Source organism: Cetorhinus maximus, chromosome 5 (assembly GCF_964194155.1).
Source record: "Cetorhinus maximus chromosome 5, sCetMax3.hap1.1, whole genome shotgun sequence".
NCBI classification, from domain to species: Eukaryota; Metazoa; Chordata; class Chondrichthyes; order Lamniformes; family Cetorhinidae; genus Cetorhinus; species Cetorhinus maximus.
This window is the reverse complement of record NC_135883.1, coordinates 90,857,710-90,878,132: the sequence shown is the minus strand read 5'-3', so window position 1 is coordinate 90,878,132 and position 20,423 is coordinate 90,857,710. Positions and strand designations below refer to the sequence as shown.

Genomic DNA, 20,423 nt, shown 5'->3' with positions numbered 1-20,423 from the left:
ATACATAATTGCAGCAGTCAGGAAAAATAAATGAGCAATTAAGGTGTAAGCAATTGATGGTGTCAGCTGTGGCTCAGTTCATAGCATCCTCGCCTTTGAATCAGAGGGTTGTGGGTTCGTGTCCCACTCCCGGAAACCAAGAACTGTGATTGTACTCGAAAGAGTTGCAATCTGTGACTGTTGATAACTTGAAAGAATTTAAATAGCATTAGGAGGTGTCAGCTGTGGCTCAGTTCATAGCACCCTCGCCTTTGAATCAGAAGGTTGTGGGTTCATGTCCCACTCCTGGAAACCAAGAACTGTGATTGTACTCAAAAGAGTTGCAATCTGTGACTGTTGATAACTCGAAAGAATTAAATAGCATTAGGAGGTGTCAGCTGTGGCTCAGTTCATAGCACCCTCGCCTTTGAATCAGAAGGTTGTGGGTTCATGTCCCACTCCCGGAAAACCAAGAACTGTGAATGTACTCGAAAGAGTTACATTCTGTGACAGTTGATAACTCGAAAGAGTTAAATAGCATTAGAGGAAGGTGGTGGAGTGGGGTCTTTATTCTGTTTAACATCACGTTCAGCTGTGCAAGGTTAAGAAAGGTTAAGAGCAGGCATAAGCTGGAGTGTGGAGCTCCAAAATGGCAGCAATGGCATCAATCAGTGTTGCATGCTAATTGACATCATAATCTGCCTGCTCTGTATGCATCTGGTAGAATTTAAGTGCCTACATGCTAACTCCTTTAGCAATATAGCACACTTTGCTTCAAGAGTGCATGCATGTGGTGCGGATGTCATGTTGAGAACTCAAGGGACTTCACATCACCCACAAAATCGGCATTACTAAGCTCAATTTCACACTTTTTTAGTAACAATGTCAACTATTTCTCTTTCAGGTCCAAGACGCCTGTGCTTTGATTGCCACAAACCATTTTCAACCAGTAGAGGTGCTAGTTCACAATTGGAATGAGCAGCAGAGTTTTGGACAAGTTGCAATTCATCAAGGTATGCAAAGATGATGGAGTAATCAAGACTGGATATGATAAAGGCATGGGTAATGGTTTCAGTGACAATGGGAATAGGAGTCTTATTGAGGGTCTTAATGACTGGAATAATCAAAGTTAAACCAGTTCAGGGTCAAACAGAGTTAGAGAAGAGTGTTATCAATACATATGCAAAATCCGGTCCCATACCCAAAAATTAAGCCAACAAGCGGTAGCATTTAGAGCAGGTGAAAAAGGCAATCACTTACGGAGCTTGGGGTCTTCCCAAGTTGATTATGTAGGTTTGAAGGAAGTAAATTATCAAAGGAAATCTGTTGGCTTTTTTTTTTAAAAGGAACAGATAAGAGCTGAGTAATAAATCCATAAACATCTCACATTTAGTGTGAAGGTGAAGATGGGATGAGGAGCAGCGGAAGGGTGCTGACATGGCAGTATGTTGTTGAAAAGATAATCCTCAAACCAAGGAAGGATTTAAATGGGGAGAGAGGAATTATATAGTTTTAGATGAAGCTAGGTCGTCAAGCTAGATCATCCACATGGTCAAGACATCCATGTTCTACACATAAAGATGCTAACTATGATTACACCTGCTTCACTCTAAATGGATAGCTTACATTTTAAATTGTTGGGTACTTTTGTGCTATTTGCCAAGTTATGGCACAGCCGATGGTAAATGCTTAGTTGTTCAAATCCCAAAGGGAAACTTGAAACAACTGCCACAACCTGTTTTGCAATTTGTATAAATTTTGAGATGAGTACCTTGAATTCAGTAGTAATAAGACCACCAAGTTTTATTGGTTTCTTACTAATAAATGTTTAATCTAGTTTTGTAAGAGAAATTATTTTTAAGCACATACGTAGATCTACAAATTACTATGATAACTTCTAAATCCCCTAATTAATCTAACTCCTAGTTATACTTTCGTTAAGGCAACAGTAAGACACATAGATCTTAAAAGACCCAGGCAAGGTGACACACAATACCCTGAATCAGTCGAATTCAAAGTGAGTTTCCATCACTTCAGTTCTTTGAAGACAGCAGCTTGAGGCATAGGTGCTGAAAGCTTTTCACACTTGTTAGATCCTAAAATACCTACCCTTGCACACAGCCTTCGCTCGTTTATACATATTTTCCCCTTTGATGCAAATTCTCATTGTTTCACTATGTCTTTGGACTTTATCTTTCTGGTAATAAAAATCTCTCATAGTACTATCTTTGGGGAAGAATAAACACACTGTTCCTGAACTCCATTTGGCAAGGTGTAATATTTCACTCCCGCTTCTGAAAACAATCTAGTCAGGTTTAATTAAAATTGCAAATGTCCATGAACACCTTACATTCTAAACTTCCCCAATGTTTACCACGTTTACTACACACACAGACACACACACACACATATACAACTATTTTACGATAAATTCCAGTATTATTATATCTTCCTGACATCCCCCTCCTTATTAAAAAATGAACCTCATAATTTAAAAAGATAGCTTCATTATTAACCCATTTTATAAAATCTCCTATTCTTATCTATATACTTACACTATTACATAACCAGATGCATGCATTAACAATATATATACAAATCTTTACTATCAATGGAAATCATTCCAGTTCAGTATCCAGGTTTTAAATGTCCAACTTTTCCTTTAAACTTCAACTCTTGATAATGCATCTGCAATCAGATTTTCTCATCCCGCTACATTTATAATCTGTTGACTAAATGATTGCAGTAATAATCTCCATCTGAAGAGACTTGCACTCTGTCTTGAAATTTGTCCAAAAACTTTAAAGGATTGTGGCCTGTATAAACAATTGCTTCTGACAAATTGTTTGCAACACAAATCTCAAAATGCTGCAATGCTAACACCAACCCCAATGTCTCCTTTTCTATCGTTGAATATCTTCTCTCTTATACATTCAACTTCTGTGAAAAATACCCTATCGGTTTTTCAATTTCATTTTCTTCATCTTATAACATTACGGCCCCAATACCTAGATCACTGGCGTCAACAGCCAACTTAAATTGCTTGGTATGATTGTGTACTGCCAAGTCTGGCGTCATAGTTAATACAGTTTTCAAACTGTCAAATGCCTTCTGACACTCATATGTCCATTGAAACTTCTTGTTCTTTTTTAATTGCTCAGTCAATGGAGCAACCACGCTGCTAAAATTTGGTACAAATTTCTGACAAAAACCCACTCATGCCCAGAAATCTCAAAACTTCTCGTTTTGTTGTAGGCACAGGGAAATCCACGACAGCTTTGACTTTCACATTTCTCTAAGCCATCTTACCATGTCCAATGGTATGGCCTAGATATGTAATTGGCGCATTTGCAAATCACTTTTAGCCAAGTTCACCACCAAATTAGCTTCTTGTAATCGAGTAAATAATTCTGCCAGATGTTGTAAATGCTCCTCCCATGTCTGACTGAAAACTTTTAAGTCAATATAAATAGCACAATTGCTCAGACCTGCAATTATTTTGTTTGTCAGTCTTTGAAATGTTGCAAATGCATTTTTCATACCATATGGCATGACTTTAAACTGATATAGTCCATTTGGCATCACAAAAGCCGATATCTCCTTTGCTCTCTCCGATAACAGTACCTGCCAATACCCTTTTAGCAAGTCAATCTTTGTGATAAATTTTGATTGTCCCACTTTCTTAATACAATCTTCCAACCATGGTATAGGATATGAATCCGCTTTTGTCACCGCATTCACCTTTCGACAGTCCACACACAGTCTTTGTGTTCCATCCATTTTCAGTACCAGCACAATAGGCGAACTCCAGTTACTGTAATTAGACACAATATCATTTTGAAGCATGATTTTGACTTCTTTCTGTACTTGCGATAACTTTGCCAGATTTAATCTATAAGGGTGTTGCCTTAGCGAAGATGAAACTTCTACAGACACATCATATATAGCTAAATTTTTCCTTCTGAACTTATTTCCACAAATAGCTTCGTGTGACCGCAATAGCTTTTCCAAATCACTTTGACACTTGTCTGGAAGGTAACTCGATATTACATGTAAATTTTCAAGTACCCCCTCATTATCAAATTTGATTAGAAGAAATCAATTTCGGAATCCTGCATTTCTACATCTTTCTCATTATCTACCACCACTAACACCTCCTTTTGGTCGCCTTCCCTGTCAAAGTACTTTTTAAGCATATTTACATGGCACACCCTCTGCTTTTTTTGTTCTATCTGGAGTATTTATTAAATAATTTACTTCACTCAGCTTCTTTTCAATCCTGTAATACCCACTAAACCTTGCCTTTAATAAGTCACCCAGTACTGGTAACAGAACTAGCACTTTCTCCTTAGCAACAAAACTACGAGCTGTAGCTTTCCTGTCTGCTTTCACTTTCATCACTTGCTGTGACTTCCTAGCTAACTCACATGCTCTGTCCAATCTCTCTCTGATTGTTTGATACATAATCCAGGAGAGTAGTTTCTGAATTTCTCATTAATCAATTTCACTGGTCCCCTCACCTCATGACTATAAACTAATTCAAAAGGACTAAAACCAGCCGATGCATTAGCAACATCCCTAATAGCAAATAACAATTATGGAAACTATGGACGAAAATTAAAACCGTGTCTTGTTCTAGCCTCCTCTTGCTATCCCGTTTCAAGTCCTCTTCAGCAACAGTTAAGGGAGAGGCATATTGTCACTGCACCAGTAATCCAGAGACCCAGGAACCCAGGTTCAAATCCCACCACAGCAGATGGTAGAATTTGAATTCAATAAAAATCTGAAATTAAAAGTCTAATGATGACCATGAAACAATTCCCAATTGTCCTAAAAATCCATCTGGTTCACTAAATGTCCTTGAAGGAAGGAAATCTGCCATTCTTAACTGGTCTGGCCAGGTTGACTCTTAACTGCCCCATGAAATGGCCTAGCAAGCCACTCAGTTGTATCAAACTGCGAATAACAAGTCAATAAGAAATGAAACCGGATGGAACAGCTGGCATCGACCTAGACCAGAAATGACAATGGCAAACTCGGCCCTGTCGACCCCGCAAAGTTCTCCTTACTAACATCGAGGGCTTGTGCCAAAATTGGGAGACAGAGTCAAACTCACGGAATTATACCTTACAGATAATGTCCCAGACACCACCATCACCAACCCTGGGTATGTCCTGTCCCACCGCAGGCACAGTGGTATACAGTCAGGAGGGAGTTGCCCTGGGAGTACTCAACATTGACTCTGGACCCCATGAAGTCTCATGGTATCAGGTCAAACATGGGCAACGAAACCTCCTGCTGATTACCACATACCGCTCTCCCGTGCCCTCTACTCTCCACCCCACCCGCTAACCCGCACCCCAACCCCACCCCCCCCAACCCCGCGCAACCATGAAGCGCCGTGGGCCACCAGCAGCAGGAGAACTGTACTCAACCACAATCTGTAACCTTATGGCCCGGTATATCCCCACTCTACCATTACCACTAAGCCACGGGATCAACCCTGGTTCAATGAAAAGTGCAGGGGGGCATGCCAGGAGCAGCACCAGGCATGCCTAAAAACGAGGTGTCAACCTGCTAAAGCTCCAATACAGGGCTATTTGTGTGGCAAACTGCATAAGCAGCAAGCAGACAGAGCTAAGCAATCCCACAACCAACAGATCAGATCTCCTCTCTGCAGTCCTGCCACATCCAGTCGTGAACGGCGGTGGACAATTACACAACTCACTGGAGGAGAAGGCTCCACAAATATCCCCATCCTCAATGATGGGGGAGCCCAGCTCATCAGTGCAAAAGAAAAGGCTGAAACATTTGCAACAATCTTCAGCCAGACATGCCGGGCAGATGATCCATCTCCACCTCCACCTCAGGTCCCTAGCATCACAGCTGCCAGTGTTCAGCCATTTCGATTCATGTCATATCAAGAAACGGCTGAAGGCACTGGATGCTGCAAAGGCTAAGCGCTCTGACAATATTCCGGCAATAGTACTGAAGGCTTATGCTCCAGAACTTACCGCACCCTTAGCCAATCTGATCCAGTGCAGCTAAACACTGGCATCTACCTAGCAACGTGGAAAATTGCCCAGCTATGTCCTGTACACAGAAAGCAGGACATATCCAACCCAGCCAATTACTGCCCCATCTACTCTAGATCATCAATAAGCGTTGAAAAGGGTTATCAACAGTGCTTTCAAGCAGCGTTTGCTTAGGAATAGCCTGCTCGCTGACACTCAGTTTGGATTCTGCCAGGGTTATTCAGCTCCTGACCTCATTGCAGCCTTGGTTCAAACATGGACAAAAGAGCTGAACTCCCAAGGTGAGGTGAGAGCGACTGCCCTTAACATCAAGGCAGCATTTGAAAAAAATGTGGCATCAAGGGCCCTAGCAAAACTGGAGTCATTGGGAATCAGTGGGAAAACTCTCCACTGGCCGGAGTCACACCTAGCACAAAGGAAGATGGTTGCGGATGTTGAAGGTCAGTCATCTCAGTTCCAGGACATCACTGCAGGAGTTCTTCAGGGTAGCATCCTAGGCCCATCCATTTTCAGCTGCTTCATCAATGACCTTCCTTCCATCATAGCGGATGACACAAAGATTGGCCGGGTGGTTAACAGTGAGGTTGAGTGTCTTGGGCTACAGAAAGATATTGACGGGATGGTCAAATGGGCAGATAAGTGGCAGATGGAATTTAACCCTGAAAAGTGCAAGGTGATACACTTTGGAAGGAGTAATTCAACAAGGAAGTATTCAATGAATGGCATGACACTAGGAAGTTCTGAAGAACAACGGGACCTTGGCGTGTGTGTCCATAGATCTCTGAAGGCGGAGGTGCATGTTAGTGGGGTGGTGAAAAAGGCATATGGGACACTTGCCTTTATCAATCGAGGCATAGATTACAAAACTAGGGAGGTCATGTTGGAGTTGTATAGAACCTTGGTGAGGCCACAGCTGGAGTACTGTGTGCAGTTCTGGTCACCACATTATAGGAAGGATGTGATTGCACTGGAGGGGGTGCAGAGGAGATTCACCAGGATGTTGCCTGGGATGAAACATTTAAGTTATTAAGAGAGGTTGGATAGACTTGGGTTGTTTTCGTCGGAGTAGAGAAGACTGAGGGGCGACCTGATCGAGGTGTACAAGATTGTGAGCGGCATGGACAGGGTGGATAGGGAGCAGCTGTTCCCCTTAGTTGAAGGGTCAGTCACAAGGGGGCATAAGTTCAAGGTGAGTGGCAGAAGGTTTAGGGGGATGTGAGGAAAAACATTTTTACCCAGAGGGTGGTGACGGTCTGGAATGCACTGCCTGGGAGGGTGGTGGAGGCGGGTTACCTCACATCCTTTAAAAAGTACCTGGATGAGCACTTGGCACATCATAAGATTCAAGGCTATGGGCCAAGTGCTGGTAAATGGGATTAGGTAGGTAGGTCAGGTGTTTCTCACGTGTCGGTGCAGACCCGATGGGCTGAAGGGCCTCTTCTGCACTGTGATTGGGGATGTTTGCTGATGATTGCACAATGTTCAGCACCATTAGCGACTCCTCAGATACTGAAGCAGTCCATGTTCAAATGCAGCAAGACCTGGACAATATCCAGGCTTCAGCTGACAAGTGGCAAGTAACATTCATGCAAGTGACAGGCAATGTCTATCTCAAACAAGAGAGAATCTAACCATCACCCCTTGACATTCAATGGCATTACCATCACTGAATCCCCCACTATCAACATCCTGGAGGTTACCATTGACCAGAAACTGAACTGGACTCGCCACACAAATACTGTGGCTACAAGAGCAGGTCAGAGGCTAGGAATACTGCGATGAGTAACTCATTTCCTGACTCCCCATAGCCTGTCCACCATCTACAATGCACAAGTCAGGAATGTGATGGAATACTCTCCACCTGCATGGATGAGTGCAGCTCCAATAATGCTTATGAAGCTTGACACCATCCAGGACAAAACAGCCCACTTGATTGGCTCCCCATGCGCAAACATTCACTCCCTTCACCACTGACGCACAGTTGCAGCAGCATATACTATCTACAAGATGCAATGCAGGAACTCACCAAGGCTCCTTAGACAACACTTTCCAAACCCACGACCACCACCATCTATAAGGACAAGGGCAGCAGATACATGGGAACACCAACGCCTGGAATTTCCCCTCCAAGCCACTCACCATCCTGCCAAGAAGGCATCTCACCACCACCTTCTCAAGGGCAATTATGGATGGGCAATAAATGCTGGCCTGGCCAACGACATCCACATCCCATGATGCAATAGTAAAAAAACACACTGATTAACCCATTACCATCCAGTAGATGTTTAATGATTATGCCAATGTCGATTAGATCATATTTCTTTTCGACCGCTCAAAAATTCTTTCCCATCCTTTCTCAGCTCCATTTCCCTGTTTCAGTGAATGCAAAAGATCTTGTGAAAATTTTCAAAATAGCAGAGAGTAGTTCTTGGTCATCATTGATCGCTTAAAACAGAGACCAGATAATCTGAGGCCTATTTGTGTGCTAAGTAGCAGCTACATTTGGCTATGCAACAGTGACTCGACTTCAAGTTTAACTGGTTAGCTGTGGAGTAACTTTGGATATTCTGAAGATGTGAAAAGCATTATATTAATGCCTGTTCTTTCTTTCTATAATAAATCCCAGTTTTATGAACGCAGTTGTTTCAAGATATATATAATCTGAGTGTGTCCCAATTTGACTTCATCGTAATGATACATATGTATTAACAACACACAAAAATGAAAGAGGGGAAAAGTAGCTTGTCAATTGAACCTTCCTCATGGATTTTCAGAATTGTAACTGGCACTTGTTCCTTTTTTACCACCTTAGTGTTTCTCTTTCTGCAAGTTAACTATAACACAAGCTCAATTTGGTATTAACTAAAACAGACAGATACAGAATCTACTGAGGCAGTTTCAATTTGTTGCCATTTCTTCATTTTAATCTACTTTAATATGCTCCCATAAGTAGGTGCTCACCAGATTTATATGACCTTTGTGCATCTATTTAAGCAGGAAAGAAGAAATAATTAAAATGCATGGCTGACACGTTCCAGGATTACAGTTAAACACTTGTCAATCTCCTGTGGCACTGCAATCACTTCAGGCAAGGTTAGAGGACTGGAGGAATAAATGGACAGGTGAAAAAATAACTGGGCAGGGAAGAGAAAGGAGATTAATGGCAGAGTGATATGTGGGGGAAAAGGGAAAGAGGCAAAAGGGGGTAAAATGAGGAAGAACTCAATAGGGAGGAGCGGAGCAATGAGGGGAAGGGTGATGAAAAGGAAGAAGTGAGGGAGGTGGGGTGAGGAGGGTGTAAAAGGGAAATCCTTTTAGCTGTGGGATGCCAATAATAACCCGAGTTAGGGTGGTGTAGTGAATTGAATGTTCATAGGAGGCTGAGTAGAAGGGAGGAAACAACTACTTTAGTATTTGAGGGAGGTTGCAGGAAAAGCATAATATTTTTAGGCCACAAAATTCACCATGTGTTAGGGCATTATTAGGGCATGTTAGGTGCAGTCAATATTCACTGCTGGGTGGAAAATGGAATCCACTTGCAGAGGTCTCAAAACCAGAAAGGGAGAAGCACAAAAAAGTCTAGAGAAAGAAATTACTGAACCAAATAGGTTTACGCTTTGCACTATTTAATGAAGTATCACAATCACAGCTAGACTGTGAAATTCATCTGAGCAACAGTATAAATGATTTATGTGAAGGAAAGCACAAGCCATTTTACACTTTCATCGCGTGCTTCCAAATGTAAGCACAATTTTCTTTGTGCCATACAATGTTTGTACAATAATTTCAAATGTACAGGTTTTGACCATGGAGCTATTATATATATATATTTTATAGTAATGTAGGCAGGCTGCAGTCACTTTAAATATAAATACTCAATTTCAATTTCTCTGGCAAGCATTCCAGATGAATTAGTGCACCATACACAAATCAGTTCTAGGAAACTGAGCCAGTGAACATCAATGGTAATGAAATTCTTACTTGGTACAAATTCACCAACAATAGTCAACTGTCAAACATTATCCAATAATGTATCTTCTTTTTGGCAAAGAATTAGTACAATGATATTAATATAAAATAAACAAACACTATAGTTTCCTACTACATCTCAGTGGTTAGAATAACTGGTGTAGCACACCAGTTTGCTCCCTATAATAAGCTGTATTGCAATACATTTAGGGCTTGTCACTCATGTCTTTCAAACTGAAATGATTTATTAAAATTATACTGTAAAATCAGCTCTAAATATCACTAGCAATCAAGCAAAACAATAAGCCATGGTCATTGCTGTAGAATAAAGGGTTAATTCTAACACTAAGAATAGCTACTGAGCATGTATGTAAGGAGCTACGTCATAGTGATATCACTTACAGAGAGAGATGAGTGAGTAGAGCCAAAAAAGGAGCTGTGGCTATGTCCTGTTTTTCTATTACCTCGTAAATAGTCAGACATGTAAATAAAAGATCTTTGCCTCCAGCCGGATCTCTTACTGGAGTAAGACACCCAATGTCTCCCAAGACAACCTAACAATAACAGATGGTAGCAGTAACTACACCCACAGAGGAACAGTGGTAACCAGCCTGAAGAGGAGCCCAGCAGAGAGCAGTAGGTGAAGGACTTCAAGGTAAACCCAGCAATAAGACCAGAGAGGAAAAACACAAATAGGAGCGAAAGCAGCCTGGGAAACAGGAACCTCAACCCAGAGTGAGCAATGACTTCTACCCTACCTCTCCCAGAATTGTTCCAGAACATAGAGGGCCCCAGACAGGCTAAGCAATGACAAAAGACAAAACTGGAGAAGGCATTTCACCCAACATTGAAATATTTCAGGTCTTTCGAGTAAGAATAACAAGGACCAGGTTGGCACTTTGTTACGTGCTGTCGGTAGCATTGCGGGTGATGTGCTGGCCAGGCAGGATGAATGAAGAGACATCCTTGTAGTAGGCTGTCATCGGAGCTATAGACTCATACTTTAGTCTCCATTGAAACACTGTAATGGAGAGGGCAAATCTTAATCGATGCAGTCAAAAACAAGGTGAAGGAATCGGTTCATTCATCAATGACCTCTACCGTTTGGCTGACAATTGTGTCAGACTTTTTACATTCTCAGGAAGATCTGACACTAAGTAAAACCATACAACTGGCCAGACAGGCTGAAGAGCAAAGGCAAAACAAAGTCTTCGTAAAAGGTGCAAGAGAAATCCCACAGGAACAACTCGATGAAGTCATTCAATTCATGGAGTGAAAAACTGAATGTACATTGAGGCAGCAACCAGAGAAGCGCGCTGAAAGTATGCCAACCTCCATTTTCCAATATCCGCGCTATAGTGGGAAGAAGGTCCACAGGTACGAAGAATGTCCCGCACAATGCCATAGATGTGGCAAGCTTGATAATTTTAAAACAGTATGTCATGCTACGAGCAAAGCAGAAAGATCATTTTCATATAACCATTACTATTTCCATTCTCTTGTGATGGCGGTAACTTTTCATTACTATTTTCTATAATTAAAGCCTGTTATTTACAAAAACTTGATCCTGACTCAAAAATTGTTAACACAGCTTTTAGCAGGACTTTGTTTAATGACAACGGCAACGGTTGTTAAATCAATGATCACTACATTACAACCACAAGTTCCAGCCAATGAAATCCAATTTCCTTTGAGTTCAAGTATGAACACAAGATGAATTAATAATGATTACAGAAAATAAAATTCCCTGTTTAAATGCAGAAATCACCAGTATACAGTATAATACAAAGGCAAGATAGCCTACGAGATTGATTTTCATAATGTTGAATGAAGGGTCAGACTGTTTTGCCAAATTTTCTGTTAATAGGTGGGAAAGCAAACTTTGAGGAGGATACAAAGAGCCTGCAAAGGAATATAGATAGGTTAAATGAGTGGCCAAAAATTTGGCAGATGGAGTATAATGTGGGAAAATGTGAGGCGGTCCATTTTGGCAGGAATAATAAGAAAGCAGAATATTATTTAAATGGAGAGTGCTGCAGTGCAAAGGGACCTCTGTGTCCTTGTACATGGATCATAAAAAGTTAGCATGCAAGTACGGCTAGTAATTAGGAAAGCAAGTGAAACGTTGGCCTTCATTACAAGGAGGATGACGCGTAAAAGTAGGGAAGTCTTGCTACAGCTGTAGAGGGCATTGGTGAGACCTCACCTGGAGTACTGTGTACAGTTCTGGTCTCCATACTTAAGGATACTTGCATTGGAAGCAGTTCAGAGAAGGTTAATTAGGCTGAATCCCGAGATGAATGGGTTGTCTTATGAGGAAAGGTTGAGCAGGACCTATAGTGATTGGCGATTAGAAGGATGACGAGCGATCTTATTGAAACATAAAATTCTGCAGGGGCTTGACAGGGTAGATGCTGGAAAGATAATTCTCCTCACAGAGGAATCTAGAACTAGGGGGTACAGATTAAAAATAAGGGGTCTCCCATTTAAGATGGAGATGAGGAGGAATTTCTTCTCTCAGAGGGTCATTAGTTTTTGGAATTCTCTTCCACAGAGGCCAGCGGTGGCTAGGTCATTGAATATATTCAAGGCTGAATTAGACAGACTTGTGATCAACAGGAGGTTAAGGGTTATGGGGGACAGGCAAGAAAGGGGAGTTAAAGCTACAATCTGATCAACTATGATCTTATCAAATGGCGAAGCAGGTTCAATGGACCGAATGGCATACTCCTTCTCCTATTTCTTATGATTACCATAACATCTACAAGATAGCCTATATAGATACTTGTAACATTAACCTCATGAAAAAAGCTGATGAAAAAGCACTGAACTTTCTAATGTTTGCACATATTTAATGTAAAACATGTTGATAAAAGAACTTCTCAACTTTTCGTGAAGACTGTGCCTGTTTATATATGTGCACTAGCATTCTTCTGCAGAATAAAACACAATCATAACATTATCCTTCCTGATCTTCATTGTTGCTCCTCCATTAAATCAAGTCCGCAAAAAGCAAACATAATGTTGTGACTAAACATTATTTTCAAGATACAACATAACCTTAAAGTAATTATTACATTTGGAGACTAAATATTTTTTTAAATTATAGCTTTCTTAGCAGGAATTAAATCAAGCCTTTATTCTGAGGGAATTGTAAAACAATTAATAAGGTTTAGCAATTCTCAGTTAAAATGCATTTAAATGAACTAGTTATATGAAATTATGATCCAAAACAAAACAAAGCTTTCCTGTTTTCACAATGTGTCGAATCTCTTTGTAAGAATCTTAATTATAAAAAAAATTCTTCAATTTATATTTATAGGACAGGAAACAAATTTTATGCAGCAACAAAAGAGTGACCTACACAAAATAACTTCTGTGCTACATGTTGAACTTGTTACGAATGCAGGACTTCACAAGACTTTAAGGCTTTAAAATGTCTCCTTTAATTTAAGGTGTAACAAAATGCTCTGTATAGGTATATGGTGGTCATACTATACCTCTGCCTGAAGACAAGCCCATTTGATCTGGTTGTCATGGGGAAAGAAATCCAAACCAGAAACCTATTGTAAACCTTGACACAGAAAAGGAACAGCCACAGAAACAAAGAGATAACAAAGCAACTACTATTGTGAAGAGCAGGGTGAAATGTTTTTGTGTTAACAGCTAAGCAGAATGCTTGTAAAAGCTGGTTTCCTGATCAAAAGAAAGGGGACAAGACTGACCATATGAATTAGGAGCTGGAGTCGGCCATTCGGCCCCTTGAGTTACTCCGCCATTCATTAAGATCATGGCTGATCTGATTGTGGCCTCAAATCCACTTTCCTACTTGGGCCTGATGCCCTTGTTACTCAAGAATGTGGCAGCAAGAAATGAGCCCGCTAAAAAGTTGGGAGTTACTTGGTGCTTGAGTTTTAATGCTGAATAAATGCCATAAGCATGGCTAAAAGTAAAAATATTTCATAGCGCATACTTTGATTACATTAGTTAGTTAACGCAAAATACCTTTTCTTTAATTTGATGTAATAATTTCCTGTTAAGTAATATTTAATCTTGGTTGATTTTTGTTTGTTACAGTAAAAGTCTTAAAATGTGAAATCTTGTCCTTTAGTTGCTGGGAAAATCATTTATTTTAAGAAGTTATCAGTCTTTACAGGGATCCTTACAAACAAGAAAATGGCAGACATTTAACACAAACAGCAATAAAACAGGTCAACATATTTCACCTAAATATTTGATCATGATGAAAGATCATAACTATAGTTTGTCATTGCACAAACCATATTTACTTGTATCTCTATTATATTTGACATATTGCCTTAAGGAAAATTCACATCTCTAGTAAAAAATAACAACATTGCCCCCTGCTACCAGTGCATTCTCATTTTGTCCAAGTATCTCTTGGAAATTCCATTATTATCAATGACGGCTGAACGGTTTAGCTCTTCAACTGTTAAATTCTGAAATATTAATTTGGCAGATTGAATAAGACAAAATTAAAATTTACACACACTTAAAGTCTATAAAATAAAACAGGCAATGCAGCAGTTTGTAAAATAATTTCTAAGGGAGATATTCTCAATCTTTTGGAGCTGGAGGCTGGATAAATATATTATAATTAGTGAGTGGGCTGCATATATTTATGAAACATTCCAAGCACACATGCACAAAAATGTCCTCCCATTTGCAAAACAGTTGTATCCCCCAAACATTTGCATGCACACACTGTGATAGTAGGAAAACCCTCACCCTTTGTGATCTGTCATGGACAGGGAGAAGTGGAATAATTCCTGTCCTTTTTCAGCTCTCGGCCGACCACAACAAGAGGTACTTTAGAGGAGGGTTTAACCCCTTGAGTGCCATGACTTTTAAGAACAGACACCAAAACAGATTCCCTTGCAGGTTTAAATCAAAAGGAAGGATAAACATCTATTTTTCATAACACCCGAAATATAAATGCAACAAACATCCACTCCTCATTCACGCCAGATACACGCGAAAAGATAGTTTCTAAAGATGTAGCATGAACTTAGTTATCTTAAAGTGTCAAAAAAGTCACTTTAATTAGTCCTCAAAGTGGTAATTGAAGCATTGCAGGAAAATAAAGTCTGCAGGTTTCTCATGATGAATTCACATTGATTCACCCCAACCAATAGCAAATTTCAGGTTTTCCAGTTGAATTTGATTGAGCTCCTGTAGTGAAGAACAGTGCACGTAAAATGAATAAGCCCCACTTCTCTCTTAAGGTGACTCCTGAGGTAGGGTCCTCCTTTGTGCTGGAAAAGAGATGGCCTCCCTCTAGTCTTCATATCCCAGACAAACCTGACATGCGCTGGCCTGGCCTGTCCTGATAGATGAATAAAGTATTTCCATGTATTTCTGATCACAAGCTAGTTTCCATCATGTGACAGCAGTATCAACGTATCCCACGGTCCGCACAATGGGTTGATGGCCAAACAATTCATCAGACTATAAAGGTTGTTTGATAACCCATCAACATTCCAACCATGAAAAGCCTCAGAAATATCTTTATTTGGATTTCCACCTTCATGGGGCCAGCAAGTCCCATTGTTACATTGAGTTTCTTCAATGCAAGGTCCTCCAAGGTCATTTACATTTTAATGCCTTTCCAGAGGCATGTCCAGACATGAAGTTAGTCTCTGTGCAGAAACCATAAAGGAAGTCACCTGAACCTCTGGGGTCCATTTTGCAAAGCTAATTGTCCATATTTCAGGCTGCTTTTCAAAAGTAAAATGCACATCTTCCTACTAAGTTGTATGGGCATATGACACAACCATTACAGATATCCTTTGAAATAGTTACAATTTTGTTGCAATTTTATTCTTATTTCTTGGAGACCAGGTATTTGACCAGATATATTTTGCCAGATATATTTGATCTGTATCTATTACCATGTGAACCAAAAAGGTAATTAAATATGCTATATTGAAGAGGTAGTTCAGTAGGCACTCAATTGTCACCCCATTCACCATCAGTGCACCATGTCAGCTGTGTTCATAGCACCCTCGCCTTTGAATCAGAGGGTTGTGGGTTCATGTCCCACTCCCGGAAACCAAGAACTGTGATTGTACTCGAAAGAGTTGCAATCTGTGACTGTTGATAACTCGAAAGAGTATCTCATATCATCTACAAGATGCATTGCAGAAATTTGCTAAGGGTTCTTTGACAGCACTTTCCAAACTTGCAACCTCTACCACTTAGAAAGACAAGGGCAACAAGTTTTCCTTCCTTCTAAAATTAACTGATAAAGATGACTTGAGTCAATCTGAAAGAGAGATAAACTTTCAGTTTGCAGACTGAACATCGGCTTTTGATGAACCAAATGCCAGGCCTCCATCCATTTCATGACAGCATGACCCAGCCATTTAAAACCACATAATAGTCAATTCCTCTCTTGGAGATTATAAAGCAGTAGAAACATGGAAACATAGAAAATTTGAGCAGGTGTAGGACATTTGGCCCTTCGAGTCTGCTCTGCCATTCAATATGATCATGGCTGATCCTCCATCCCAACGGCATACTCCTGCTCTCTTCCCATGCCCCTTGACGCCTTTAGTGTCATGAAACTTCTGTCCTTCTCAAATATAGCTTTCGGTAGTAGAGAATTCCATAGGTTCACCATCCTCTGAGTGAAGAAGTTCCTCCTCATCTCAGTCCTGAATGGCCTACCCCACATCCTCAGACTGTGACCCCTTGTCCGAGACCACCCAGCCAGGGGAAACATCCTTCCTGCATCCGTCCTGTCAGAATTTTATATGCTTCAATGAGATCCCCTCTCATTCTTCTAAACTCCAGTGAATAGAGGCCGAGTCGACCCAACCTCTCCTCATACGACAATCCTGCCATCCCAGGAATCAATTTGGTGAACCTTCGCTGCACTCCCTCTATGGCAATTATATCCTTTCTTAGGTAAGGAGACCAAAGCTGCACACAATACTACAAGTGTGGTCTCACCAAAGCCCTTACAACTGTAGTTAGACATCCTATACTCAAATCCTCTTGCAATGAAGGCCAACATGCCATTTGCCTTCCTAAATGCTTGCTGCACCTGCATGCTTGCTTTCAGCGACTGGTGGACAAGGACACGCAGGTCCCTTTGTACATCAACGTTTCCCAATCTATCGCCATTTAAATAATACTGTCATTCTGTTTTTCCTAACAAAGTGGATAACTTTTCACTTGCCTACGTTATACTGCATCTGCCATGTATTGGCCCACTCACTCAACTTGTTTAAATCGTCTTGAAGCCTCTTTACATCCTCCTCACCACTCACATTCCCACCTAGTTTTGTGTCGCCAGCAAACTTAGAAACATTACATTTGGTTCCCTCATCCAAATCATTGATCCCTGATCCCTGTAGTACTGCACAAGTCACCACCTGCCATTCTGAAAAAGACCCATTTATTCCTACTGTCTGTTAAACAATTCTCAATTCATGCAAATACCCCCAATCCCATGTGCTTTAATTTTGCACACGAACCTCTTTAAGTGGGACTTGATCAAAAACTGGTTCTCCTTTATCTATGCTACTAAGCGCATCCTCAAAAAACTCCAGCAGATTTGTCAAACATGATTTCCCTTTCGTAAATCCATGTTGATTTTGTCTAATCCCATTGATATTTTCTAACTGTCCTGTTATCACATCCTGAAGCAGTTGGGAACATCCATTCAAAGTTAATAATCATACCCTGCTTTAGTGATTTTCAGTTCATTCGATGATTGTACTTCCACAGAACATGTTACTAAAAACACTTGGAATTTTCTAACATTCCCCTATCTGTAGCATTAGATGAACACAAAAAATAATTTTAAAGCTGATCCTTCCATTTCAGGAACTTCACATTCTGCACAGAAGACTTCAATTAAAATAATTTAAAAACAAATTAAAATCTAAAATTTTTTCACATACTGTTCTCTCAGAACAATCTTAATCTTATCTTATCTTAACACAAATACAGCTCTGTCGTATTGCAGATAAAAACTTCTAGATTAGCGTAGCAGTTCAGACTTTTTCAGAGTAATTTATGACAAATTTATAGATACACCACGTTAATGTAAATGTTTCAATTTTCTGCTGTATAACACAGATAGCAAAAGATCAACAGACCATAAAAGCAACCAATGCACCATTATTTTGTTAGTTTAAGTAAACAATGACCAAACACTACAGCACTTCAGTGTACAGATTAAACCTTAGTAAAAGATAAATCAAATCCAAATTTGATTGTGATATTTGTGAAATGTAAATCAAAAGTACAATTAATGCAAATAGGCAGTTTCAAGCACTATTCAGCTGACCATTTATTTCACTGATATAATTTATAAATGTATATGTAAATCTGTTAAAACTGGCATCCAAAGCTTAACCTCATCTAAACTTTGCCTATTGTGCTAAATGTGAATAGAATCGAGCCTTCCCATTAACTAGAAGAAACGAATCTTCACAAAAGTGAACAATTACTTTTAGAAGATATTCCACAGATATCCAATCTGAAACAGAAGCTGACCAGTTTTCGATTTCATTCTGACTACTGATCACAAAACGTTTATGAAACCTCTGTCAAAAGTTAATGTCACCAATAACATAATTGTTACTCATATTAACGAGAAGTCCAGGGGCACAGTAACCTGCCCCAATTATGGCTCTTCCTCCAAAAACAGCGGTGTTTTCCAAGTGAAATAAAGTGTTATTTTTTTTCTGCCAGGTCATTTTATTGTAAATTTCATAATTAGCGGGGGGAAAACTTTAAATCGGGACCATACCGAGTTTAGGAAATCACATCAATGCATGAAGTTATGTAAGTGTGGGACCAGACAGTGCTGCTGAAATGTTGCCAACGAGCCCAGGGGCCGGTAAGTGATGTTAGGTCAATGCAGCTTTCCCCCTACCTCGCCCCCACTCACCTTGGTCAGCTGCGCTATCTTTTTGCTCATCTTCAGGTGCAGCTCCTGGTTGTACTCGGCAGCTCCTCCAGGGTGAGATGCCCCGCCTGCGGAGCCCAGTTTACCGGCGGTGCCGCTATAATGTTGCTGCCAGCTAACTCCAGTCGCCATCTTCCGCTTGACGCCGAGCCCCGAAACCGATCGACCAGGATGAATCGGCCGCCGACACTGGAAACGCAGCCAGGGGGCCGGGGCCGGGGCCGCCGCCTCTTCACCGGCCAAAGGCAGCAGACCTTAACCGGGCAGCAGGAGCTGGACGGCCCGGTACAGCTGCTGATTCGGAGCCGGAGCTCCCGGGGACCGCATCCAGTTGCGGCCGGCCATGGTTTATAGCTGGCAGAGGCTGCATATCATCGCCATCGCCGCCCTGAGCCTGACAGCCCGGTGTCGGTGTCGCTCCCTGCTGCCGCTGTTGTTGTTGTTTCTCTCCACCACACACACGCTCGCGCCGTTACCATGGAGCACACCGACCGTTTACATCTCCGTCACTTCCGGTTCCAGCCCCGCCCCATGAGCACCACCCGCCGGAGGGGGTGAACGGGGTGATGGTTGTTGCATGGAAGGGCTGATATTGAATCCAACATCTGTCATTAGGAAAATGCTGGAATCCATTACTTAGGAAGTAATAGAAAGACATTTAGAAAATCATAACACAATCAAGCAGAGTCAACATGATTTTATGAAAGGGAAATCATATTTGATGAATTTACTAAAGCCCCTTGAGGATATAACAAGCAGGGTGGATATAGGGGAACCAATAAATGTAGTGTATTTGGGTTTCCAAAAGCATTCAGTAAGGTGCCATGTAAAAGGTTGCTGCACAAGAGCTCATGATATTGGGGGTAAAATATTAGAATGGATAGAGATTAGCTAACATCAGATTTAAATAATATGTGGGAATGCACTTGAAAAACAAAGTAACTGGTCTTTCATCTTCTCATTGTGTTTCTGAGATCTTACTATGGGCATGTTTCCTACACATCAAAAGTAATTCATTGATTGTAAAATAGTTTGGAAATTATTTTTTTTACTTTCTTCCGTGGAATTCCCATTATGATGAAAAACTTAATGTTTTCATAACATAACATAAAACAAAAAGCATACAAACAAGGAGCAGGAGTAGGCCATTCAGCCGCTCAAGCTTGCTACGCCATTTAATAAGATCATGGCTGATCTGATAGTAACCTCAAATCTGCATCCCACCTACCCCCAATAGCCTATCACCCCCTTGCTTACCAAGAATCTATCCACCTCTGCCTTAAAAATATTCAAAAACTCTGCTTCCACCACATTTTCAGGAAGAGATTTCCAAAGACTCAGGAAAAATTTAACCTCATCTCTGTTTTAAACAGGTGACCTCTAGTTCTAGATTCTTCCACAAGGGGAAACATGCTCTCCACATCCACCCCTTGTCAAGACCTCTCAGGATCTTACATGTTTCAATCAAGTCGCCTCTTACTCTTCTAAACTCCAGC

At 40.8% G+C, this 20,423-nt stretch overlaps 1 protein-coding gene across 6 annotated transcripts in view; it reads right to left on the bottom strand.

The window, feature by feature from the left end:
• fam184ab (family with sequence similarity 184 member Ab) overlaps positions 1 to 19,464 on the bottom strand; it is a 237,960-nt gene extending 218,496 nt beyond the window's left edge. For all 6 annotated transcript variants that reach the window (XM_078542180.1, XM_078542182.1, XM_078542181.1 and 3 more), the window contains exon 1: positions 18,910 to 19,464. In XM_078542180.1, the coding sequence (XP_078398306.1) occupies positions 18,910 to 19,059 (150 nt within the window). In that variant the 5' untranslated portion in view covers positions 19,060 to 19,464. The remainder of the gene's footprint in view (positions 1 to 18,909) is intronic.
• Positions 19,465 to 20,423: the final 959 nt, after the last annotated feature.